The 27367-nt window shown below is 41.2% G+C and overlaps 1 protein-coding gene across 3 annotated transcripts in view; it reads right to left on the reverse strand.

Moving 5' to 3' along the window:
- The window catches only part of BICD2 (BICD cargo adaptor 2), a 100012-nt gene that overhangs the window by 38352 nt on the left and 34293 nt on the right, over positions 1-27367 (reverse strand). For all 3 annotated transcript variants that reach the window (XM_063121269.1, XM_063121268.1, XM_063121267.1), the window contains exon 2: positions 6321-6533. In XM_063121269.1, the coding sequence (XP_062977339.1) occupies positions 6321-6533 (213 nt within the window). The remainder of the gene's footprint in view (positions 1-6320; positions 6534-27367) is intronic.

The raw sequence follows: 27367 nt of genomic DNA on the forward strand, positions 1-27367 counted from the left end.
TTAGTCACCCCACTCAGCAAAATAAGACTGTCAAGTTATTTTGCCTTCCCTGCAAAATCAACCTTCAAGTTTTTTCCTGAAAAAACGTCCTTTATTTTCACGGAAGGCAGGATGGTGACCCCGCCATCGCTACAGAGAAATCTATCTCTGCTTATTCAAGACTTTGCTTCTTTAAAAGATGCACAAACTAGGAAAGGTGATCTCTTAGTAGAACAACTTACGTTGCTGAAAACTAGTGCAAATGTTATTGTTGCACAGAATATATATCAGGCAGTGGAATACTTTGAAGACAGAATGGAATACTGGTTGGGACATTCTGTCTATATCCAATCTGATCATGGCTGTATAACATTTATTTGAACAGAATCACTATCATACTTTCTCCATCTCTTCGAGGAATGGAAGGTTTCAGTAACAGCATTATGAAAGAAATACGGCACCATTTGGGTCTACACATTACTTCTTTCCTCCATAGCAAGGAGGCCAAAATGTCTATACATACGCAAACATTATATACAACATATATGATGGCTACATATATGCAAATGCTATATACAACTGGCTACATATATGCAAATATTATATATCCAGTGAAATATCTCTTGATAGCTAACAACTGGATGGGCAGAGAGACTAGCGTTTAGACCTGCAGCATAGGCAAAAAAAAACACCTTCACCTATCTCCAGCAGAACCAAAGCTTCATCTGCAATCTTATTTCACTTTCCCCTCCACACCCACTATGGATTCTAGCTATGAATTGACAGCTGCTCTACTGACCGCATCCTTACAGTCTCACCATTGAGAGACTTCTGTTCTGCCTTATACAGACCTTCATCTGCAGCCTTTTGTCATACGCAATGTTGATGAGCGAAGACTTCACAAAGTGCGTTTTATCCAATATGAGTCCTACGTAGAGTAGGAAATGAATGATACTTAAGTTTTACTAGCACTGGATACAACCCATTGTGTCAATCTTGAGGGACCATTGTGCCAATAGATCCCTAAAGATTCTAACCAAAGCTACAAATCAATCAGATGGGCCTACACTTGGCACTTTTTCCTACGGTGCTTCTTCCCAGTTTCATTCAACTAAAACAGCAGCAATACATAGGAACTTTTTTGATGTCTGCAACTTTCAGACCTGTTCAAGCAGAAATAGACAAAGTTAAAAAATAGCCTCCATTTGGACATCACTCTGAATAAGTTAAAGGATTCTGAAAAGTTGTTTCGCACACATGGCTTTAAAGAAAAGCTGAGAACAGAAGCAGGCAGCTGCACTGATAATGGATAGTTCTGGGGAATGAAAACCCCAGATGTCTTTATTTCAACATGATAGTATTAAACACCAGTAAGTAACAAGCTTAGAGTGGTCAGGCTCTGAAAATGGGTCTAAAGCTAAGCTCTGCTAAAGCTCAGGCTCACCTTATTTTTTTTACATTTTATTTAAAACATTTACATGCCACTCTTCCTTAGCACAATTGGTGCATTTTCCTGCCTTGGGTATTTTTTTCTGAACTGGTAAGGTAGAGATGTAACAAATAAAATAAATTTAATTATTTAAGCCCTGTTCCCAGATCTTTGGCAGCCTTTTCTCTTGTTTATTAGCACCCCTAGAAGGCTAATACTGTCAGTACTAACATACTTAAACTACAACCTGTGTTTTACTTATGAGAGAGCAGGTATTTTTTACAAGCAGGGCTATCCTACCGTTAGGCACAGTGAAGCATCATGAAAGGGCACCAATTTTTTAGTTATTTGATTGATTGATTTGATTTGATTAATTACTTATTTTTACTGCCAGGGAGGGGGACAGACACTTATGAGATTGTCTGCTTCAGGTGGCCAACTGTGTACTTTGACAGTAGAGATCAAAGTACAAATGTAATTTGCTGTGCTGCGTCTGGCAACAAAATGTCTTCAGCTGGCCAGGGATGATGAGAGTTGTAGGCCAAAACATCTGGAGAGCCACATGTTTTAGCCTCAATTTTAATAAAATATGTCACCCACAGTCCCATCTTAAAGGCCACTCAAATTTTACATGGCAGATGTCTCATCAGTGGTTACTCTGCGATGAACACAGGGCAAGAAGCTGTAGCTGATTACAACTGTACAAAACATGTTCATCCTGTGTTTTCATGCACTTCTCCCCTTCAAGTCTATCACAGTGCCATCCTTTTTTCTTTCTTTTTTTACAAAAAAAAGTGCTTAGGATAGAAGAATAGCACCAGGTCCCCTGTACAGTACACCGGCTTATAGGATCTTGACAAATAATGTAAGAAATTATGCTGCAGAAAAGTACACGTTCACCAAATACATGGGATAAATATACAACTTCCTTGTCTAGATCAGTAGTTCCTCAAACTCCTTGAATTTGCCCTCCCACCTTTTAAATTTACCCTGCCGTATGGGCACCCCAAACAACACCAATCTGTTCCACCGGTGAACAGGCAGTTTGAGAATCACTAACCAAGAGACTCAAGACAGTACTTAATTATTATTTTTACTACAAGGAAGATAAACATCAATAATCTGATGTCAACATACTCCACTTCCCAAAACCACAAACATCTAAATTTACATTCAAATAAGAAATTATAAGTTTTGGAAGATCAAAAGTAACACTGCAAAACCAAGCAAAATAGCTTATTCTACTGAAACCACCATGTTGCATTTTCCAAAAACACATGGAATTTACATCTCTTCTTAATAGTTTCAGAAGTGTCCCATGCACACACTGTGAAATCCCATTCACTATTAGACTTTTCCCACCTTGGTCTCCAGATGCTGTTTATTAGAACTCCCATCATCCTAGACCACCAGCCATGCTGACTGAGGATGGTGGGAGTTGTAGTCCAACAGTGTCTGGGGACTGAAGGTTGAAAAGGTGGCACTAAGACCAGCTTCTGTTCATCTCAGTAGTACTCACTCTCTCTGTCATGGCCATGATCAGAGAATGTGCAGTAAAAACACTTGGTAGTTGCACAAGTCAGCCTTTGCTAAATTAAATGGGGAATATTTCTAATTACCCTTAATGGCAAGTAGTAAAATGCATAGTAAGTTAAAGGAAGTGCTCCAGGAGACCAGCTCTCCTTTCTCACGTTGCCCGAATACAAAAGGCACAACTTAGTTCCAGTTTTAATAGCCCTGGAGTTTGGCAGATGAGAAGCCAGAGAAGAGTTACGATTACTCCTCTTTGATTACCCCAGCAATTTGTACTGAAAAACGCTAATTCCAATTTGCTGAGCCACTTCAATTTTATGGATGGTCTTACTGTAACAAGATTTAAGGGTTCCCGCTCCACAGTTTCCCTGCCATATATTTTTCACTTATAAATACCACACTCACTGAGATGAGAGAAAGCTCACCTTAGTCATATGTAATATGAGTCAATGTTTAAAAAGAAGAAGAAAAAGGAGGAGGAGGAGGAGGAGGAGAGGAGGAGGAGGAGGTTGGCTGAGACAGGCCAAGAATGGAATGAGACAGGCCTTAGCTAGACCTAAGGATTATCCCAGGCAAATGGAGGGGTCGTCCCTGCCTGCTCCCGGGATCCCCTGTGTCATTTGGATGTACAGTGATGATCCCGGGACAATCCTGGGATATAGGCCTGATCTAGCCATGGCCACAGACACAGAAAGACAGACCTGATTCCTCTTGTCTAGTATTCTGTATTCAGCTGTAGCTAACAGGGAATATTTCAAAAGGCAAACCAAGAAAAATTTGCAATAGGCAGTTATGCCATCACGTGCCCTGGATTTGATATTTTACAGAGTTTTCATCTTAATTTAAGCTTTGATCTTTTATTTACCTGCAACTTCACTCGCTTTTGTTTGCTTGGGCACATTTGAAGTTTTTTTTTTTCCTTTCCACATTTTCCTGCACTATCAAAACTTCACATTCAATTTTTTTTCTCTCATTACTTGTCACAATATCCCCTTTTCCCTTAGTTTCAAAATTGTTTGTAACTATATGCCAGTCAGCTGATGAAAAACTGTTGGGTACGGCATGAGTCACACAATATTGTTAGCAAGTTGCTCAGTGGTAGGGCAGGTCCTGCAGCCTCCCTGATAGTGGCAGCTCAAGATGGGAGACTTTGGTGTTAGCAAAGGAGATTACTCAGCACTTTGAGGTTACATATGCAAATTTAAACTGGGCTTTAATAATCAATTGAAGCTGCATTTCTCCAAAAAGCCTCAAGGCAAGCAAGAGATAAAATGAATCAAATGTGCAAATAACCAGTCCTGAAGTAGAGGTGTTTCCTTGATTAGAGAAAACCCCTTTGAGGTGTAAAGAAGAGAAATTGTATAGTTTAAAAAGGTTTCACAATTTTGCATTGTTCGGGTACAGCTCCATGGGAGGCAGTGCCCACATCCAAGAATTACTCACTTTTTTATTTACTGAGGGCTCTGGAAGTAGGATGATCAATCTCATTGTTTTCATCCTGGACCAGTCATTTTTGTTATTGAGAATCATCTTGAAACTTTCGTGCTCTTTGTCACAATATCCGTAATGGCAAAGTTTTTTTGTGTAAAATGAATACACCTCCTGAATTTTGGGCCTTCAATGTGTCGGCTTGTGAATGGTTCCAACCATAGATGGTGGACCAGTAACATTTGGACCTTTGCTACTAGATGCTTCGGACTCTTGGCCTACCACATTTTCGGCAGGAGGTCCAGCTGATCTCTCTGAGAGAGAGAGACAAACCCTGGAGTCTGGCTACCCCTGGACAAACTCAGAGAGAGAATGCCCTAAAGGGTACTGGAAATTGCAGTTCTGTCAGTCCTCGGCTACTTCTCATGCTGCCCAGGCTAAGCCTAGTCTGGCCACTTATGTCCTCACCTTGCTGAAGGTCCACAAAGCCCCTTTTTAAACAGATATATTTTTCCTTTGCCCCAGAGGCTCACGAGTTTCAATATACCCCAAACTTCAACTTCAGGAACAGCTTAGGCTGACTTAAGGAGAGGTATCTTTAAAACCCTATCCTATTTTCAGGAGCTTTCTCTACACATTGTAACCTCTTGCCCCTCCACTTTCTATGGTATGTGTATGTAGGCGCTAATTTAATCTACACTTTGTGCAGACTTTCCTGGTCAACTAGTGGAAAGGATTGCAGCTGAGACACCTATTTGCTGCTTCCTGTTTCCTCTTGAGATTTGGTCAAGTTGAAGGTGGCCATTTCAAAAGCAGGAGTAAAATCCGCAAAGCATTATAAATTGTAGTGAATGTATTCTAGAGTTCTAGGTAGCTTCCTTCCCCAATCCTCTTTCATTATTGTCAGGACTAGCCTGATGGCACTGTCTCTTGCTAGCACAACCAACCTAAAATCCTTGTCTTCATCCCCATTCTCTCATACTCACCCCAAAGCTTTCTTTTCCTTTCCCAAGTGTTGGGGACCTCTCACACTGACAAGCCCATCCTATAACAGGCTGAACTCTTAGCACATGTCCACGGTCCAGTTTAAGCTCCAGAATTGACGGATTCAGTCTGAACTAATTTATTTATTATTTATTTACAATTTCCCCATAATCCAGTCCTCTCCACAGTCTCTGAAGTTTCGATGCATGCTTACATTTAAATTATAGCCAGTCTACTTAGCTACTTTCCCCTAAGTAATGACTGTACATTTTAAATTATTGCTTGTTTTGAATAAATTCACCATTGTTTGAAGAAGTTTGTATGTGTGCGGATTATTGGGTTCCACCTTGCCAAAGTTAAAAAGACCCTTTTACAAATGCTTATACTGAGAACATGCACACATTAGTACACTCAATCTTCCACCATGAGAAAGGAATGCTGGCTGCACAAACGTCTGAACTACAGCTGACAAGGTTAATTTTATCACAAAATATTATCACTGTACCAAAGTATCACCACATTATGACTATAATCTATATAATAAATTATTGGCTAAGAATGATGAAGTGAAGACGTATTACAGACTCAAAACAGCATTGGCTGGAGGACATAAGAGCTTTGTGGGTGATACACGGCTGAAGAACACAAGAGCTTCCTTAGTGTCAGATACGTCTGCAGCACTTCCCTTGAAACCAACTAAATTTGCTATACGTGAGACAAATTATTATTTTTATAGCTTCAAGGATATTTGTAATATGTTCGTCTTGAGGAGCAGTCTCAAGGGCTCCACTGGACTGAAAGGCAAATTATTAAATAGAAGTAAACAAAGAAATGGCTTTGAATATCTAATTCAAACATATCTAATTTAAGAAGAATCTGCGACATAAATAGCCATGGATTTAGAAGGGAATGTAACATGATGGCTACAGAGCTCTTTCAGGCATTCTCGGATAAGAACCACCCTCACCTCTCTCAGCTCCTGGGCCACAGAATTCAAGCGTTCATTTTCAGACTGGGTGTTGGCAAGGACATTCCTTAGCTGCTTCAGCTCGGTCTGCAGTTCCATGACTTTTTTCATGTAGTACTCTTCCTTTGTGGCAGACTCCTGAATCAAGGTCTCTTCCCTGCTCTCTCCATCAGCTGCTACTTTCTTGTGGTTTGTGTGAGCCTGACCAAAAGCCTGAAAAAGAAACCAGATCTTTAATAAAGACATTTGCACGTAAAATTCACTTAATGGCACATTTTTTATTGATTTATTTATTAAAATGTTTGTATCCCATCCTATATCACTGGGATCTCAGGCGTAAAGATAAAATCAGAACAATGTAAACATAAATAATATACACAGCTAAAAACATATTAAATCATTAACAAATTAAAAACAGCAGAATTTTTTTAAAAAGCAGTAAGAACAGTTAAATCTATGTGTGATCACAGAGAATTTAGCCCTCAAAGGCTTTGATAAAGAGCCATGTTTGAACTTGGCACCAAAATGAAGCACCAAAATAATTGTTTACTGTGTGTGTGAAGAAGAGCCTGGTGAAGAAGCCAATAAGCACACATCTGCGGACAGGCATCAACCCACTTCATATACGATGGCATGTATGTATTCGTTTCCTTTTCTAACAAGATTATCTCCTTGAAGCAGTAGAGGAATGTCATATGAAAAGCAATGCTTAAGCTAAAAAGAAGTTAAATTTTCAAAACGGCAACCATAACCAAGGCAATTCATTATTTAAAACAGCCTTCCCCAACCTGGTACCCTCCAGACATGTTGGACTACAGCCCCCATCATTAGCCAGTGTGGTATAGTGGCTAAAGTATTGGACTGGGAGTCGGGAGATCCAGGTTCTAGTCCCCACTTGGCCATGGAAACCCACTGGGTGACTTTGGGCCAAATCCAATTGGTTATCTTACACCATGAACATTACCACATTCACTACATGCTCCATAATTGCCTGGAATCACATAGTGAAGAAGCTTTCCAGTATAAAAACGTTGGAAAAGCAGAAGATCAGGAAAACAATTAAATCATTACTATTGACTATGAGTGCCACTGCTATTATTAAACTGTAAATACGTTCACAGGATTTATTTTCCTGCTAGTGTGAAGCTGCAACCCTGAACAATTTGAGAGTATAATTTGAGTTGCACATGCTATGTGATATTCATATGCACTGGTGTAAATCATTTGAAAATTTATTTTATTTTGCTTATTGCTAATAAGCTATCCTTTCTCCTGCAAACAGAAGTTGAAATCTACTTGCAAGATACAACGATGATTCTCTTTATTTCTCTGGGTATTATCAGTTACCTGCAATTAGCTCTTAGGGAAGTCAGTTGATGCTTTCATCCACAGATGTTTGTAAAGCGAAGAGTTTTAACATTTTGAGTAGCATACACTGGAAACAATCTGTCTGACAGATGGACTGCTGTCAATGAGATTAATAAACACTATCCTTGGATGACAATGTGTGTTTGCAATAAGGTGCCTTCCAAGATGGACTTGGATCTTCCAGGTGAATTGATAAGTTCAACATCCTCGTTTCTAAAAAGACAAGTTTTCATAGAAGAAAAGATTGCTTTGCTGCGCTTTCAATCAGGTCAAGGGCAAACCAGTTTCTCCTCCTTCTCCAAACAGACCTCCTTAATTGTCTATCCAGTTTTCCATTAGCCATTTATGCTGTAGCCCTTCAGCCCATATCTGTCATCACAGGAGGAAATTTATTTCCAACATGCACAAAACAGGCCTCAGGATTTCATTACTTGGATATATTAGATGGAAGGCATTTACTGATACAGTAATTATTGAATAAAGCAGGACTGAAACATATGATTGAACATGCCTGTTCCATCTTGTATTCAAGGCATCCACTTATCGCTCCTATCAGATCGAAGTCGATTTCAGATAAGCAAATCAGAGAAACCAGAGACAAACACCCATTGAGTAAATTCTGGCCAGGTTTACCAAGCAGCCTCGGGGGAAATTAAAAAGTGTCACATTTCAGATGGAAACTAAAACACCATCTGTGCGAGTTGCTGTCAAATGAGTTTCAACTGTACAAAGCAGCTTAAAAGCCTAATGCCCAAGATCTCTATGTATGTTAAAAGATAGGGGTGTGTGCATATACACACTCAAATACACACACACACACCACATCCTCAAAGCATCAGTGGAGATTTTCTTTTGCTCCTCTTAATAATGCAATCTAGACAAAATGGAGACACATGTCTTGGGAATTGGGATTCAACCTTTTCTGATAGGAGTTGCTCTCCCCCTGAAAGATCAAGTTCACAGCTTCGGAATGATCCTTGATCTGGCAGTATCTTTGGATTCTCAGGTGCCAGAGTACAAGGAATACATCTGCTACATTTGGTGCTCAGCTAAATTTGGTGTACCAGCTGCGATCATTCCAGAATCAGTCTGATTTGACAACAGATATCCAGGCCTTTAACCCATGGGCTGAGGTGTTGTGCGAACCAAGTCAGTTGGTTGGATCCAACGCTGGTCATCCACTAGCAGAATGGATTTCCTCTCCTTCCCCTGCACCCCCCATTCATGCCCAAATCTGCTTTGGGAGTAGATTTGGGGCATGCAGGGGCAGAAGAGGATAGAACAGTCTCATTGAGCAAGTGGAATTACCACTGCACGAGTGGAAGTGCATTCATATGGCAGCTGGATCCAACCCAATATTATCCTAAATAGCCCAAGTGATATCCAAATCCTTAGAATACCAAGGAGTTCAAATGAATGGCTGTGCTATCAATTAGTTCAACCTGCATTATGAACCCAACACAGTCAATTAAGAACTAAGAAGAGCCCTGCAGGATCAGACCAAAGGCCTATCTAGTCCAACAACCTGTTTCTCACATTGGCCAACCAGATGCCCTCATTCCTGCTTCTTGGCTTACCATAGGCAATAGCATTCACCTGTTTTTGCTCCCTAGGAAGATTGTGTAGAGCTATTCAGAGCCATACCGTGAGGAAAATAGCATAGTGTTCCTGGAAAGGGATTGAAATTGGCCAAAGAGCATGGGAAGATGACTCACATGAAAAGCTTCCCAGATACATGGCAGATACACATTTTGTTCTCAAGTAGCTCACCACTAGTGTAACATATGTATGGCAACTAATGAACTTGCAAAGCTCAGTAAAAGTCTTGAAAATATTCTGTCTCTCTCTCTCTCCTTCACAAACACACACACACACACACACACACACACACACACACTAATAATTACAAACAATACAAAAAATGCTTACTTGATCTGCAATTACTTTGTAACAAAAAGACTCCTGAAACGTCGACTTTGTCTCCCATCTGGTACAAATACTTTTTCACAAATACATATACTTCAAGCAATCACACATTACAGAGCACATATGAATTAAAGCTCACTATTAGATGCACACACAAAATTTCCATTTGATGTAATTTGACAGGTCATGCTTTTTAAAAGGCATGTTCAGTTTGCATCTTTCCTAGAGCTCTTGCCCCCACCCTTCAGTCATAATTGTGTATGAAAAATTGCTCCCAAAAGCAACCATTATGAGAAGGTCTAGCTGCCTTTGTTATGAAATCAATACGCAGTTTAAAGGATTTCTGCCTCGCATAGGGTGACTTGGAGTTTCATTTTCTAAGATGTCATGCTGACTGAACCTTTGCCTCTCCTTTTAACTGCATAAATCATATACTTATCATACACAGTTCCTTTGTCATTTGTATCAACCCATTTGAACTTGTAAAGAGTGGTTGCCATGACAAAACAAGTTCCCTCATGCCTATCACCAAACCATTCTTCCTTTCGAATGCATTTGGTGTACACCTCAAATTTCTTGTTGCAATTTAAAAAATCAGATCCTTCCACTTTGATTAGGGTTTCAGAATAACACGCGAAAAATTATCTCCATGATGTACTCGGTATTTTTTCACATGCTGTTTATGCAATTATAGATATTGACAATTCTGTTTTCTGTACCATAAAGGCATCTTCTCACAAAAGTACGCTATGGGTCAACAGCCTATGCAGTTATCTGATTTGTGTATAAAATATTAGTACAAATGCACATAAGTTACATGGGTATAGCTTTATGTCTTTTGGGGGAAACATTTAACCCTGTAACATAGCAGATGTAAACAAAAAACATTATTTATTTGTTCCACATTACAGATTGGCCTGAAGTTCCTCATCCTGACCCTTGCATCTTCCAGATATCTTGGGCTACAACTCTCATCATCCCCAGTCAGCACACTAAATGGGCAAGCTGGTTGTGGATAATGGGAATTGTAGTCCAACACATGGCTAAAGTGCCCAGAGTTTGTGGTTGGGTTAACTGTGGGTTGTTTAACTCCTAAACAACCACGTGTTCAGGGTTCAGATGTCATGAAACTACCCAGGAATGGGATATTTTGGGGTTGTCAATGGCACTTGTCTGAAGCAATTCCTGGATTAAACAATCCAGGAACTGAAACTATGATGTTCAAACAGGCCTCTTCTGACCAATATCCCTAGGGGAGATTTTCTCATCCTGGTGCCCTCCCAGATGCTTTGGACTACAATACTCATTTTTCCTGACCATTGGCCATGGTGCTGTAGCTTCTGGAACATCAAAAATAAGAAGATAAGTAATTGTGTTTTGGCTGTACATTTATTCTCTGTCTATACAAAAGAGTCGTATTTACACCTATATAGCTTTAGCTACTTCTGGAGATGCATTTTCAGATCATCAGTAGGCAAATCCTGAAGCCCTGCATTGACTATGATTTGCACAAACTATCCATTAATCTCTTGTAGTTTGGGGGCAAGTCATTTCACTGCCACTGAAACTTTAACCATGCCAGAGGATTATTAGGCTGAAATCTTTTAAATGCTAAAGGTTTCAAGTGGGGAAAAATGAGCTTGGAACCTAAAGAGCTTTCCAGTTTGGAACTACTAATTTTTAACCTACTAGACCCACATGAAGTTAACACAATTTTAAATGTTATATATGTGCATCATGTTTAAACAGTATAGCAATTAAAGAGCATTTGAGACCATTAAGTGAGGTGGTGTTGGATGATGTTGCTTTTGAAACAATTTGCTTGCCTCCTACTGGCTTATTTTAATAAGATTTCTAGCTCCACAATTAAAGCCCGAATAGGAATACTTTATGCGTCCTGGTGTGACCTTGTATGTTATTGATGTGTTTCTTGACAGGACTAGTACTCAGGTGGCACTCACAATATGCATATTTCTTTCCTCCATTATGCTGTGTGTTGAGGGGGGCAGGAATCACTCTCAGATTAAACTCAGACTAGCACACAAAGCGGATGACAGATGACACATCCTCCCTCCTCATGTCGTAATACCTTTTGTCTTCTACTTCTGCTTCCCTTCTCTCACAGATAAACCTTTTCCCAGCAATACTTCCATTAAAAACTGATTAATTCTCCAAGGCTTTAAGCACGAACAGAAACTTTGTTCACAAATTAAAGGAAGGGTAGAATGCATTCCCCCCTCCAAGTGGGGGCTCTCTGCAGTACACATTATACAAATATTGTGTAACCAGAACATTCAGAGTAGGTGCAAGCCTCAGGCTTCAGATTCGGAAATACGAATAACGGAGGCCATTTCATGGCGTATCTGTCATAAAATGGCCTCCGTTATTCGGATTTCCGAATCCGAGGCCCGAGGCTTGCACAGCCCTAATTCAGAAAGTCATGTTGACAGGGATGAGATGTGAATACAGGCAATACTGACAATTGAATAACCACAGTGTGGATAATAGGAATGCTTCTGCACAAATACACCACACACTATGAGGGTCAAAGTAGATGTTACCTGAAACGTGCAGCCACAGCCAAATTACATCACTATCATGACAGCATTGTGTCCACTGTTTCCCCCATTAACCACAATCTCTCCAGCTGCAGCAATTTTTTTAAAAAAGTAAACGTTTCCAAACTGCTTCTCATGGCCACGCCAGGCAAGAAGGAGGAAGTGTGTAAATCTAGAGATACATTAATCTCATTCCCATAATGCTAAACTATGTTTTAGTATTATGCCTGTCAAAGGAAGTGAAGCAGGTGCCTACTAGGAGGAGGCCTTCTCTGCTGTGGCACCCCAGCTGTGGAATGAGCTCCCTAAAGACGTTCGCCTGGCACCTACGATGTACTCCCAGTATTTTAGCAATTTACCATAGTCTTTTAACTCTGCTGTTTTAAATATGCATTTTAAATCTGTATTTTAAACCTCTGCATTGCTGCTCAGTTTTATTCGGTTGTACTTTTGTATTGTGGTTTTAAGCTTTCGTTTTATATTTTATGCTGTACTTGTGGTTTTAACTTTTGTGAACCATGTAGAGAGCTTCAGCTATTGAGCTGTATTCAAATGAAATCAATCGTCTGAACGATTGCCCTGAATCTCGTTGTCGTTTTCCAGCCATTTTTGACACTTTAAGAGGCAGCATAAGGCAGCATAAACATGGGAGAAATGTTTTCAATGGCCATGGCACAAATATATCATCTTCTTACATTGTTTTCTTTTGCTGTGGTTCAATTACAGTATCTGTTTTGTTTTGAGCATATTATAAGCCATCTTATAATATAATTGTGAACTGCCCAGAGAGCTCCGGCTATTGGGCGGTATAGAAATGTAATAAATAAATAGATTAAAAAAAATCTTGAGCACTGTAATAGAAAGGAAAGACAAGGTAAAAAAATGGTACATAGGAATAATGAAACTAAGCATAATGTCTCCTCAGCAAGAGTTGGGAAAGAAAATCAAAATTTCCCAGGTAGAATCATAAGTGTGAAATAAAGCCTAAGTTTTGTTTTGAAAGCGAGGTTTTAGTTCTGAGGTGCAAATGAAAATAATCTGGGCCTACATTATTCCATTTGTACAACTCTTCAATGAGCATAAGATGTTAACTTTAAAGTTTCTTATTTGGCTCTCAGCAGCTTTGCAGCAGCTTTTCACTATCAACATTGCACTAATCAGTTGTTTAGTTGTTTAATTTTGGTGGTGGCTCCCAGACTATGGAATGATCTCCCTGACGAGGCTCGCCTGGCACCAACGCTGCTATCTTTCCGGCGCCAGGTTGAGATTTTCCTCTTTGCCCAGGCATATAGCGGCACATCTTAATCACTCACATGTTTTGGTTTTTTTAACGGTTTTTAATGCTTTATGTGTGTATGTTCTGTGTTTTAGAATTTTAAATTTTGTATACTCGTTTTTATCTTAATTTTAGAATTTCTGTAAACCGCCCAGAGAGCCCTGGCTATGGGAGTGGTATATAAGGGTAATAAATAAATAAATAAATAAAATAATTAGCAATAAAAAGTTTGTTGTTGTTGTTGTTGTTCACACTTAGCATTACAAATTTTATCGCAGTGGTAGTGATTTCTCCCCCTTGGCAAAGGATTTGCTTTCAGGTCTACACAATATTTTGTGCGCTATCTTGCTTATGATCAGGGCTGTGTGTACATGGAGTATCAGGTGGAGAATACAGCATCATGAGAATCCAACATATGTGAAAATTTCAGCTTTCTATTTCTTATGGATAATAAAGATGAGATCATGGACGAAGAATCTGGTGACATTTCAAAAGCCAAAGTTGGAGATGGACAGAGATTCTTGTGGTCAGATTCCTGCTCACAGATAGAAGCTGAATGAATTCATTTGTTTACAGTAAGTAAAAATTATTCAACTTGCATAAAGTCATTCCATGTGTACAATTCTAATTTGTTTGCAATTTGTAGAATATGGATATGCACAAAGTTCTAGTTCTAGTACAGTGACTTGAATTCTTCTTTTAAGGCAGTATAGCATGTTGAGGATACTGAACCAGAAGGGCACCATCTCCATACAAGAAAGCCACACCAGCAAAAAAAAATTGACTCTGGATATTAAAAACCCACTAATCTGGCCAAGGAGAATTCCCTCCCCCCACTTAAATAAATTCACCTCACATTGATAGGGCTAGGTTGGGAGGCATTTTAGTAGATTAAGGCTGCAATCCAATGCATGTTTAGACAGAAATAAACCCCATAACTCGGAGAATCCCCCAGCCCCATGCTGGCAAGGGGTTTCTGGGAGTTATGGGGCTTATTTCTGTCTAATCATGCATAGGATTGTGCCTTAAGTGAGCTGGACCTATCAGCTCATCCAGACTGTTCTAAGTAGTAGAAGCTCACCAAGCTACCTCTGATCCTTTAAAAAGGAGCTGAACCTGGGATCTTCTGCGCGTATGGCATGTGCTCCACCACTGATTAGTGGGCCCTTTGCGTAGGCAATTATGGAAAAGGTTTAATACAATAAGGGGAGTAGATTTCAGTGCTAATCATTCTCATGTGGCAAATAGAGGAGGAAAGGTAATCAGAATGATGTAATTGTAAAAATCAGATTATCTGCCATCCTCCCAAAGCTAGAAGCAAAGGTTTGAAGATTGGGGGGAAATGGGATTCCCAGATCTTCTGACTGCTCTATCATTAGGTCATTTGGGCTTGCTGTGTTTTTTTGGCAGGTCTCCAGACCTGAATACAGTGAGCCCCAGACGGTCAGACTGCCGTTAAATTTAATCCCTAGGGTTTTCGGTGTGGTGTGGACATCTGTCCACAAGCAACTTCCCTGAAGCCATCAATTTTGCTCACTTGGGCAACTAGCCATCCATCAACTAGCAATTATGTTTGGTCTCCGCAGACCAAATGCCAGCGGATCTGCATAGAACTAGCAGTTAGCCTCCTGAGCCCTCCTGTTCTGCTTATTAGTGCAATAATTAGAGGCTATTTCTGTACACTAAAAGAACACAAGATTTCTCTATTCCATCCAAAAGGTGGGTAAAAGAATATTGCTATCCTTCATTGCAGTTAATACAGGGTGATCTTCTATCAGTGTTGCAAAGAGGGTGCAGGAAGTGGTGATACAGAAACACACCCAACGTTTGGCCTTAGAAAGGCCTTTTATATGCATGCCTTTGATTTACTATGTAGCACAGACCTCTAGTAACCCCTTCCTATCCCTAGGGACACAGGGAGTCCCCTAGGAGACAAAACGATTTACTGCCCTCATTCCAGGCCTGAACTGCTACCACCTGCCCCTCCCCTGCAGCAGTATTCTGGACTACATTCATGAGACTTTAATTTCTACATGACATCTAATGCCCAGATAACAGAATCCTAGGACTGCACAGCTGCCCATGAGGTGTGATTTCCCTTTCGCTGATCTGTGAAATCCCGATTGGCGTGTTGGGATACCGCTCTTCACTAAGGTGCATAAAATGTCAGCAAGTCAATGACTCAAATTATAACAAGCAGAACAATTCCATCCGAGTTTCCTTTTCTTACTCCAACCAGCTACACTAAAACAAACGGCAGGAGTTTTGAGCCACTTCTTGATGGCAGCAAATGTCACCTGACCAAAACACACCTTGAAGGCTTTACAGCTTTCTGTCTTGGATTATTTCCAGTATTCTCCCCTCCCCTCTCCTCGCCCCCCCCCCCCGGAGGATTATTTCCTAATGACTGAACAATGGACATGCAGTGAAGGCAAACAGTGCTCACAGCACCTTCGAGGCCAGAAGCTTTATTTGCCAATGCAATCCCACAGACGGCACGTGACCTGCCCTGCCCTGCAAATAGATTTGCCAGCAAATGGGTCAGGCTCTCATGCATAATACATAGCAGCTTCCACATGATTTGTTAAGGTTACACCAGACACTGCCAGTCAAGTAGACCTGAGCTATTACTGAGCAAGAGTTCCAAAATTCTCCAGTGTTATAAGCATCAGCTCTTTTAACCAGCAAGAATAAGCAACTGCCTTAGGAGCAGTGAGATACAAGGACACAGACCCAGCCCTGCTGTATATAAATGCAAGGCGTAAGGAGCTTATCTATACTAGGCTGGGAATATACATTACTTACACAGGTCCCTAATGCATAAAAATATGTTGTGAATCTTAGCTTTTACTTTGAAACAGCCCTCCCCAACCTGGTGCCCTCCAGATGTTTTGGACTACAATTCCCAGCATGTCTGACCACTGCCCATATTGGCTGGGGTTGATAGGAATTAGAATCCAAAATATCTGGAGAGCACCAGGTTGAGAAACGCTGCTTTAAAGGCTTCCCTCCTCCCCACAAAAAAAGCACCCCACTTTTGTTCTGGGTGGACAATATAGGCATATCTTGTTCATGCTCAAGGTCTTACTGATTGTCTATCTACACTGCAGGTTTGCTTTCCCTACAGCATGCTGCTTGGATCACTGGTTTGAGTCATCGGAAGCTATTTGCTCTGCAGTGTCCTTGTCTGCTTACCTGTTCTCTGCTTGATGCTCACTGTGGCATGGATTGTACTACTTGATCTGAGAAAGGATCATGGCCAAGTGCTCAGGATAGTCCTGTGCACAAGGGGTGGGTGAAGCAAGCCATTTGGTCCCACTCATTCCTATGATAAGATCTTTTGCAGCTTTTAAGTTTATGGACTAATAGGGCTTTGCTTCACGCCACAGTTATGTTCATCTAGATACATAACCTTAGTGGAATACCACAGGGCAAGCTGATAACAAAAATGTGCACATTTGCATTTGCATGTAAGGAAAGGAAGACGAAGTCAAATCATAGCCCCAATACCCCCAAATACTCCCAAAATCATTACACTTAACTCACACCAAAGTATAAAATTCCATTTTCAGGTTTTTATTCCAAGACATCTCATGGAAGATTATATTTTTCTCTCATTTTATCCTTGTGAACACAGGCTAGGCTGAGAGCTATTTTCCCAAAGTACACTGGGTTCCCAACATATGCTGGCAAAATAAAATACTTGCCCTACACTTTGCACATAACCGTGTGCACACAATAGCAAGCAAGACGTCATCCAGTTTTTGAAGTAGCTGCCAAAGTCCGCCGATGTCATCCTGAGGGACATTTGCTCATAAGTAGGAACAACAGATTCAATGAGGCACATGTGAAACGGCCCATATCACTGTTTCCCAAATGGGGCCACCAAGAATATTTGAAGAGGCAACCCATTGCTTGCCACCACCCTGAATACTTCGTGGACTCCCCTGTAGCCCCAACTTAAGGTCACTTTAAGAAGAACTTCCTTAACTGACTTATCCACTGCACCACATGGGCTTTATGAGAAGGCTACCTTGTACAACTCAGAAACTAAATGATTATTAGTGGGGCTAAATCCAGGCATCTGAAAAAAATATTTTAATGCAGCCCTGTTCCAGTTAAGTGCTTTACGTGATGCAGCCCTGTTCCACTTAAGTGCTTCAAGACTGATGCAGGTGTGTGTGTGTATCAATAGCAAACCAAACACTCTTGAATTTCTTAAAAATGCCAGATTCAGACTCGCAGTTGCAATCCTTTAATCGGTTAAAGCACAAAATTCAGGTCTGCTTGTATGAGAAAATATACATAGCAATCTTGAAATCTGTATGTCTCTAGAATCTCAGGAATAGATGAAAATCCAAGACACACATCCTGCCGCCTGCCGCCCCAAATGCAGATCCCAAATTAATTTGTGTTCTGATCCAGGGCTTTGGTATGGGATTACTCTTACTAAAACAGTAAAAGGGGGGACCTCTTCCCTCTCTCTCTCACATACACGCACCACATTTCCCCCTAGGAACCCAGCAATTAGGAAGCACTTACCAAAAAAGAGTAACAATTCTAGCCAATTCTGCCTTTTACATTTTCATTTCCAACAACCTTAAACTTATCCCTAGAGACCTTGCTGTAACACATGCAAGAGGACAGAAGGAAGAGGGTCACATACAGGGAGGAGGATATAGCGATGGGGTCAAAGACTGGTCAGCAGCATGATGATGACATGCATCTCTATAAACTGAAAACTAATCTGGGGTTGGCACAGTAACATCCAAGAGAGGAATCATTCCAAGCTGTTAAATCAGGCTTTAGTGTATGCCCTGCATATGCATCTTCGAATCGCTCATTGCCTCTGGTTGAAAAATCCCATCCAAACATTCCTCCCAGACAAGATTATCAGAATGATGAAATATACCTTCTTTAAAGTTTTGGTTTCGTTTTTTATATGCAAAATGCCTCAAAAATAAAGCAGATGGGCCTTACTCCCAGGAAAGTGTGAACAGGATTGAACTCAATGGAGATTATGTCTGGAGCTACAAGCATGGAATTCTCCTGTAAATGGTGAAACACTGAACAATGGCCAAGATACTTGTGCTACTGCTGGTACAAACCACATTAAAATAATGATGTTTCTATCAAAGTCTCCTACTCTGTTGTAGACATTGGATGAGAGGAAGGGTTAGCTGTAACCACAGATTTTGGCTGGCTAACAAGGCCAGAGATGAGAGTGTGCAGCATCAGACCCTGCTCAGACTCTGGGACTGAACAGCTGTGGTATAAATACTGAGAGCTCAATTGTCTGTTATTGTCTGATCAATAGAACTGTGCATTCTGCTTGCCTCACTTCTGAAGATCTGGGCCCGAGAGGGACAGCAGACTAGCGAATTCTGGATCTGGGTGTGACAGCCACAACACTGGACTGGACCCACATTCATTAATGGGGGCAGGAATAGAGCATTGAGATATTCTATCTCAGGCACCAAATATCCACATGGAACTAAATCTGGATAGAGATCTGGGGGTAAAGATATGCAGCTTTTCCATGAGTCTCAGGGTTCTCAAAGCAAAGACTGCATCATGCACCAGGAACACATTGGTCTAATAGACACACTACTGTAGCCCATGCAATTCAGTTCTTTCAGCTGAGATGTGTAATAACACAAAACAGACACAATACCTGCTTGGCTTTAGTTTCTAAATAGCCATTCAAAAGATTAAAGGAGGAATGCCACTAGTGTGTTAGACTCTACCTTTCATTTTTCTTCCCGTCGTTCGGTTCTTTATAAAAAGCACATAGAGAACAGGTGCAACCCACAACTTCTACTGCTACCCAGTCTCCATTCAAATGTAAGGTGGCTTGCACACCTAAAACTGCCCCCACTTGGAGGAGGCTGCAGTTCAGAAATGTTTGGTGCACAGTGAGACACTTTTTCTCCCTCTCCCATATGCTAGGAACCTGTATACCATGAAGCTGATTGGCAGGATGATTCAGGACAGATAAAAGGAAGTACTTCTTCACAAAGTACATAGATAATTATGGAATTCACTATCACAAGATGTAGTGATGGCCACCAATTTGGATGGCTTTAAAAGGCGGTTAGATACAATTCCAGGAGAAGGCTATCAATGGCTACTAGTCATGGTGGCTATGCTACCTCCAGTATCAGAGGCAGCATGCCTCTGTACACCAGGTGCTGGGAAAAACATGCAAGAGCATGTTATCGCATTCACGTCCTGCTTGTGGGTTTCCCCTGATTCACTGTGTGAACTGAATGCTGTTCTAGATGGACCCTTGGTCTGATCCAGCATAGTTCTTATATACTACTTATGATTTCCATTTACTCTGACCATACACTGAAAATCAACATGTCCACCTATGTGCCACATCCTTCCTCCCTTCGTGTGTAGAGAGATTATTTCACGGACCAATTCTAAGCAGAGACTGTTGAAAAGAGAGAAAACCCACGCAGATATAATTATACATATTTTACAAAAGTTATTAAAAAACATGAAGAGGGGGAGGGGGAAAAGAGAGCTCAACATGTTACCAAGTCTAGAGTGGCATCGAAATGATGTAACCTTTATCACACTGTGTGTGTCCTGGAATCAGAGCTCTCCTCACAGCAGGCGCCAATTAAACAGTTCTGCTGGAAGTGTGAGAAGGGGCATCATTAATGGCCCATGGAACGAATGTTGCTTAGCTGAGGTGGGGGAGGCTGGGTGAGAGAGGGAGAGAGAGAGACTGACTGTCTAGCAAATTGTTCCTCGAAAGCTTTGCATGTCATAAAAAGAGAAAGTATTCACATTTGGAATAGTCCCCCTGATCTCACCACCACTGCTAAGAGCCTACATTTGTTTCCACATTTCCAAGCCATTGTCAATTTTAATCCAGCCTACAAATACATTGCTACTCCCCCAACTCACACCCAGCCCTCTGACTGAGGCACCCAAGTGACATGTGGCTCTGAAATGTCAAGCAGAACAAGGCAACCCTTTAATAAATGCAACACTGCCCTTTTCTCTGACGTGAAAGGCTGATAGATGAAGCTAATTGTACTCAACAGATGAACCAACATGAGGCATTAACTGTTGCTTTTACTCATTCACAGGCAGGTTCAAGGGGCTGGGTTCTCCCTATTACATTTACATTACCATGTACAGCACCCCACTTCACAATAAGACAGTGTTTCGAAGGGAACAAATGTGTATACATGAATTTCCCCCCCACTAAAAGACAAGTATTGTAATTCAGTCAAAGCAGTGTCAAAGAAAAGGTGGGTGAGGAAAGGAGGGGGGAAAAGAAGGTAAAAGAAATAATGTAGAGTAGTTCCCTATTGCCATCATTAAAGTAGAAGGCCTCAGTCTCTAACTTCTTCTTTAGGGGAAAAATAAAAAAGGAATTACACATTCCAGAAACATGGCCCCTCATTAGCTGGATCTGGAAGTGGGTACTAAGAAACATTAGCACATTAAACTTCCCCCACTGTGCCTTGGTTTCATTTTTGTGTACTACCATACAAACAAGATCAGAGGAACAAAAGCCACGTCTTGCTCTCCCCTTCTGCCTCCCAAACAAACCCTCATGTAACAAAGGATTTTATTTGACATGCATTTGTAAGAAACCTTACACATTTTAGGTGACCAGAACGCAAAGAGAATATCTTGGGGTTGTGGAATGCAGTAGGAATTCAGCCATCAATTTTGTAATCGTCAACATTTAAGGTTGTTGTTTTTTAAATGAACATTTACTTGAATGCTTTTGAAAAGAGAGATTAAAAATTAGTCTAAGTGCTACTACTTCCAGAAAGAAACAACTTAAAAACCTTTCCAGATGACAGCTGGTTTCACATGATCTGTTACTTGGTTGCAAAGCTTCAGTGCACAATAGTAGAGATGCCCTCCACCACACAGAGCAAATATGCAACGTGAGCATGGCATGGAGAAAACTGCCTCAACCATAGGTTGTGCTATTGCCCAGAAATGGCTTACCAGGCTGTAACAATTGCCATGATTACGAAGTGATTTAAAGCAGCTTCCACATGGTTACATGGTGTACAACATTAAGAATGTGGATAGGGAGACATTTTTCTCCCTCTCCCATAATACTAGAACCCGGGGTCATCCCATGAAGCTGATTGGTGGGAGATTCGGGACAGATAAAAAGAAGTCCTTCTTCACACAGCGCATAGATAAACTATGGAATTCACTACCACAAAATGTGGTGATGGACAACAATTTTGATGGCTTTAAAAGGGGGTTGGATAAATTCCTGGATGAGAAGGTTATCAATGGCTACTAGTCTGAAGGTATGTGCTAACTTCAGCATCAGATGCAGTAAGCCTGTGTGCACTAGTTGCTGGGGAACATGGGTGGAAGGGTGCTGTTGCACCATGTCCAGCTTTGTTGGTCCCCGGTCAACAGCTGGTTGGCCAGTGTGTGAACAGAGTGCTGGACTAGATGGACCCTTGGTCTGATCCAGCAGGGCACTTATGTTATTATGCCTTTAATGTGCATGGCCCAGCCTGAATATGTATCATTGTCATACAGAGTGATATAGAACAATCACCATCACCCTCTCTCATTCTGAATGATCCCGCAATTATTAAATGCAATTCTGCAATTGTGGTTGTATATTTGGGAGCACATCTGAATTTTCAATTGTTAAGAGCATCCAAAGATGCACTGCTAACAGTGGCGCCACCATCGCTGAAAGATAAATCCTTCTCAGTGGCAACACCCCAGCTGGCTGGAAGGTTTGCTTATCACCCTTCGTACTAAATTTCTAGAAGACAGGTTAAAATCCGTTTTTTCTGTCTTTTACTGTTTCTTTGTTTTTAAAAAGTTTACAAAAATAGGAAAACATCTATACATTTTGAATATAATGGTTAAATTCCGAACAGATATATATTAAATGCTGATTTAAGATTACATCTACAGATTCTTAAAATATTCAATAAAGAGACACAGGGAAGAAATCTAAACAAAGTTTAAATAGCTGAGATCTAGGTCTGTAGAAACATTTGTTGAAGACATATAAATAACAACAAGCTTCCAACTATCTGAAATTTCTTTATGTAGAGTACTAGCTGTCTGAGACGCTGATAACCTGAAATGCAATCCTATACATGCCTACTCAGAAGTAAGCCTCACTGAGTTCAAGGGATTTACTCCTAGGTAAGTGTGTAAAGGATGTCAGCCTTAAAGCCTTAATCTGGCATGTTAAACTACTTCATTTCAGAGAGTTTTTAGTTGAAATCGGTGGAAATGTATTCTGGTGTATTGTTGGTTTCAGTCTTTGCATCGTGAGATGCTTTATGTATCTGTCAATGTGAATGTGGGGCCTTTTTTATTATTGCAAACTGCTCAGAGACCTTTCCTAGGTAGCAGTATAAAAATGTCATTAAAATGTACTCATATTGACCTTGAGGGGTTCCAAATATTCTTTAGCAGTTGCAACAAGGTTCGGAAACAGCAAGTCAGCACCTATGGCTGAGTCACAAGATAGCTGCAAGAAGGTCACAAATTTTGAGAGTAATCACTGCTGCTGAAAGATGAGTGCATTGGGTAAAGCGGATCATTTCCTGCTATCCCATTTCTCCTCTCAGCTTCAAGACCCTGAGTGGGAACAACACCAACAATTAGGTCAGCCCCAACCTGGTGCCCTCCAGATGTTTTGGATTAAATTCCCATCAGCCCTACCCAGCATGGCCAGTGGTCAACAGTGATGGGAGTTGTCATCTGAAACATCTGGAGTGCACCAGATTGGGGAAGGTGAGCTAGAGAATGGGCATTAATTGCTGTCCCGAATATCTATGTGTATTGAATGAGAGCTACTCAAGCGCAGTAGACAGTGTTCTACAGATTCAAAGCCCCACTCAGCCATGAAGCTCACTGGGTTATTGACATGATGAAAGGGGGGGGGCAATGACACTGCAAGCTCCTTATAGGGGTACAAAAGTAACTCATTGATTATGCCTGCAACAGCCAGGCAAAACAATGTAGGGTGACATGGTGAAAGGGGTAGCTAAAGTAATGGTACATTTTCTTTGATCCACAAATCCTTGCAGGCAAAATCCAGGCCTTCACATGCATGACTACAAGAAACTTCATACACTCAGAGAGCTTGCATGGGCCTGGAAAGTGTGTGTGGCCGGGGGTGGGGGCCAGTTGTCTCTAGAACATAGGAAGAGCCATGCTGGATCAGACCAAGGGTGCATCTAGCCCAGCATACTGTTCACACACTGGCCAACAAGCTGCACACAAAGAACCCCCAGGCAGGACATGAGTGCAACAGCACCCTCCTGCCCATGTTCCCCAGCAACTAGTATAGATAGCCTGTGTGCAGGGTGCTGTTGCACCATGTCCTGCCTTGTTCGTCCCTGGCCGACGGCTGGTTGGCCACTGTGTGAACAGAGAGCTGGACTAGATGGACCCTTGGTCTGATCCAGCATGGCGCTTCTTATGTTCTTATAGGCATACTGTCTCTGAATCTGGAGGTAGCATACAGCCATCAGGACTAGTAGCCATTGATAGCCTTCTCATCCATGAATTTGCCCAATCCCCTTTTGAAGCCATCCAAATCAGTGGCCATGACTACATCTTGTGGAAGTGAATTCTAATAGTTCAATTATGCATTATGTGAAGAAGTGCGTCCTTTTATCTGTCCTGAATGTCCCACCAATTAGCTTCCTGGGATGACCCTGGGTTCTAGTCATATGGGAGGGGGAAGCTGGCACCAACTCCAATGTCTGAAATGTTTGACAAATGTCGTATTAAACAACCACTTTCCACAACGTGAGGAAACGGGTGGTGCTAAGATTAATTACAAAGCATCAAAAGCCAAGGGACATTAATCACAGCAAGGAGGGTGCTTCATCTGTCAGCATTTATTTTTTCTAGCTTAAAATAAATGTGAACCCTTTTGACCAGGAAACAGGAAATCAAACACCTTTGCCCTGCTCAGTGGCAATCTGGTTTTGTTACAAACAGTTGAGGCTGTAATCATTATTCATGGCCTTGAAAGTGAGATCCTTGCTACACACATGCCAAGTGAATCCTCCATGCCAAAACACATTTGGACACTTAATGAGGCATTTTCTCAACACCTCTTTTCTTAGTTCCATAGAAACTGGTTGTCTCCTTGCACCCTGGTTTTTGTGGGAAGAGGAAGAGAAAGAGGGAGAAGGAGAAAGCAATTCAACTGATGCTCTCCCCAGACAGGCAAAATCTGACTTGCTGCCTGCAACCACTTAATTTTATTACATTTCTATACCACCGAATAGTTGAAGATTATTCACAAACCATTACTCATGGTAGAGGGGAGACGTTCCTGTGAGCTCAAACATTGCTTGGGAGTAAACTGCTGAACCAACAGCAGCTTGAGATTTTTTTTTAAGTGGCTTAAAAAACAGGCAGGCATCCAGAGATCTGTAGCAAAATAGCTGCAGAGGAGGAGAAAATTAGAGGCTGAGTGTAATTACGCTACTTTTGGTTCATTCAGGAGAGAATAAAAAAAGAAAGAAAGTGAAGGGAAAGGTTTTCCTAAGCTGTAGTTTTGAATTCTTTTGAAAAAAATATATCAGGATAAGTAAGGTTCCTTCCCCATCACAGATTTCTGAATCATCATAATGCGCCTGTGAACTAACTAATGCTCTCTGTCTGCCACTAGCAGGCCTCTCGCTTAAGCCCCTCACAGTTCAAGGCAGGGTCTCTAGGGCAACAGGCTTTGCCACAGAAAGAAATCTGAAACACTGGAAGTAAATGCTTATATTTATCCTTAGCCAAGATTTTACATTTAAGTAGGTCTATGGCCATTTCCCCTTCAGGTCTCCTTTCATACATACATTCTCTATTTGCATAGGATGCTCTTAACTTTCTACACCAAGCAGAGCTGAAAGAACTGAAGACAGATCCTCTCTTGAGTTTGTGTGAGTTTGTCCAGAACTACACTGCACAGTAAAACATGCCTGTGTGTGAAGGGAGGCACTGTTTGCAAATTGAAAAGAAGACTAACAGTTAATGTACATATATAATTCTGTTTTTAAAGTTTTCCCCTGAAACCCAGCTTCATTGTATTGAACTGAAACTACAAATTGAAAGATCAATTAAGTAAATGTGTAATGCTACTAAGAAATGTCTCAAGGAAGTCTATGTTGGAAAGAGTTCAAAGTATTTTCCCCTTTAAATGCTTGGGCTCTTTAAAATGTTAGTACAACCACAACCCCTTTAATTACATTGCTCAAAGAATATACAGATACACTCATTTGTCCTGTGAGCTGAGAACAGGAAGATATGGGAGGAACGATGCAACAGCGAGAATCCATACATTCTACCTTTCCCCTAACCTCTCCTTTCCACCAGCAACATAAAAAGACCTCTCCTCTTCCTTCACCTTCTCTCCACCCTCCATCTTCACCACAGCTGCCTCCCCACTCTGTTTTCTCCTCTGGTCCAGCCCTGTCCTCCCTTCTTTGCTTCCTGCCTGACTTCTGAGCGGCCCAGACCCCTTTGGTCATACTCTGTCCTTGCCAACCAGCCTATCCCAGTCCCCTTGTCAGCTTCCAGGACAGCCCAAGGTGACCCAGCAGCCACGGCTCATGTCATAGATGGGCCCAAGGGTGCCAAAGCAACGGGGAGTATAAAAAGCATGACTTAAAATAAACCCAAGTAAACACCAGGAATATCTAAAGCAACTGTGTGAGGGAACTTGCAGCCGGCATTATGGTGATGTCATTAGTCAATAATGACTCAAGGTCATTCTAAACAAAGAAACAAACAAAACTAAATGGAAAATTCTTGCTGGAGATATATTTGGTCAGATGTCTCCAAGGAATAAGCACTGCCAAGAATTACTTACAAGATGGAAAACAGGAAGTAGTTGCCTTTACATGCCCTTATTTTTGCCCAATAGGGCTCCTTTAGAAATAAAAAACGTGCAAGCATAAAGAAACAGCAGGATCGTATGACATTATTTAACAGCACAGATAGCTATTTTTGAATTGTCGAGTCAAAAATGTGTTTGAAGAGGAGGGGAGGAAGAGAACCAACGACAAGGAAACTATTCAGTACTGATGCATATTCTCTGTTCAATCAAGTAGGACTGGAAACCCAAACCAGTTGTTGCAAGCGTTCTTCATCCCTCTCATGCATGATGTACTCCTGGTGGGCCCCACTGCTAATCCTGCAAGCCCCCCGCCTGAAGCCACTGGAATCAGAATCCTGGCTCCCTGATGAGGGGAGAGCAAGGTGCATATCTAAGCTCCCAATTGGGCTCTTTACCAGCCTCGCTTCTATTCCACAATCACAGCAAACCCCGACCTGAACACAGAGCCTTCTGATGTTGGCATACTGCATTTGGACAGATGGAAATAATGCTCCATGTGATAGCAACCCATCAAAATGACACTAAATCAAAGGGGTTTCTTACCAAAATCAAACAACAATGGTAAGATAAGAGGAATAGAGAGCAATGCTGGACAGCATATAAGATCATAAGAAGAGCCATGCTGGATCAAAACAAGGTCCATCTAGTCCAGCATTTTGTTTACATGGTGGCCAACCAGCTGCCCATGGGAAACCTATGAGCAGGACATGAGTGCAACAGCACCCTCTTGCTCATGTTCCCCAGCAACTGGTGTACATAGGCATACTGATTCTGGAATAGCATATAGCTATCAGGACTAGTAGCCATAATCTTCCATGAATTTGTCCAATCACCCTTTAAAGCCGTCGAAATTGGTGCCCATCAATACATCTTGTGGTAGCAAATTTTATAGTTTATGCACTTTGGAAGACATACTTCCTTTTACCTATACTGAATTATTCACCCATCAGCTTCATGGGATAACCCCAAGTTCTAATATTATGAGGGATAAAACTTTCACCCTATCTACTTTCTCCATACCATGCATACTTTTGTTCAT

The sequence above is a fragment of the Elgaria multicarinata genome, chromosome 3 (assembly GCF_023053635.1).
Source record: "Elgaria multicarinata webbii isolate HBS135686 ecotype San Diego chromosome 3, rElgMul1.1.pri, whole genome shotgun sequence".
Taxonomy (NCBI): domain Eukaryota; kingdom Metazoa; phylum Chordata; class Lepidosauria; order Squamata; family Anguidae; genus Elgaria; species Elgaria multicarinata.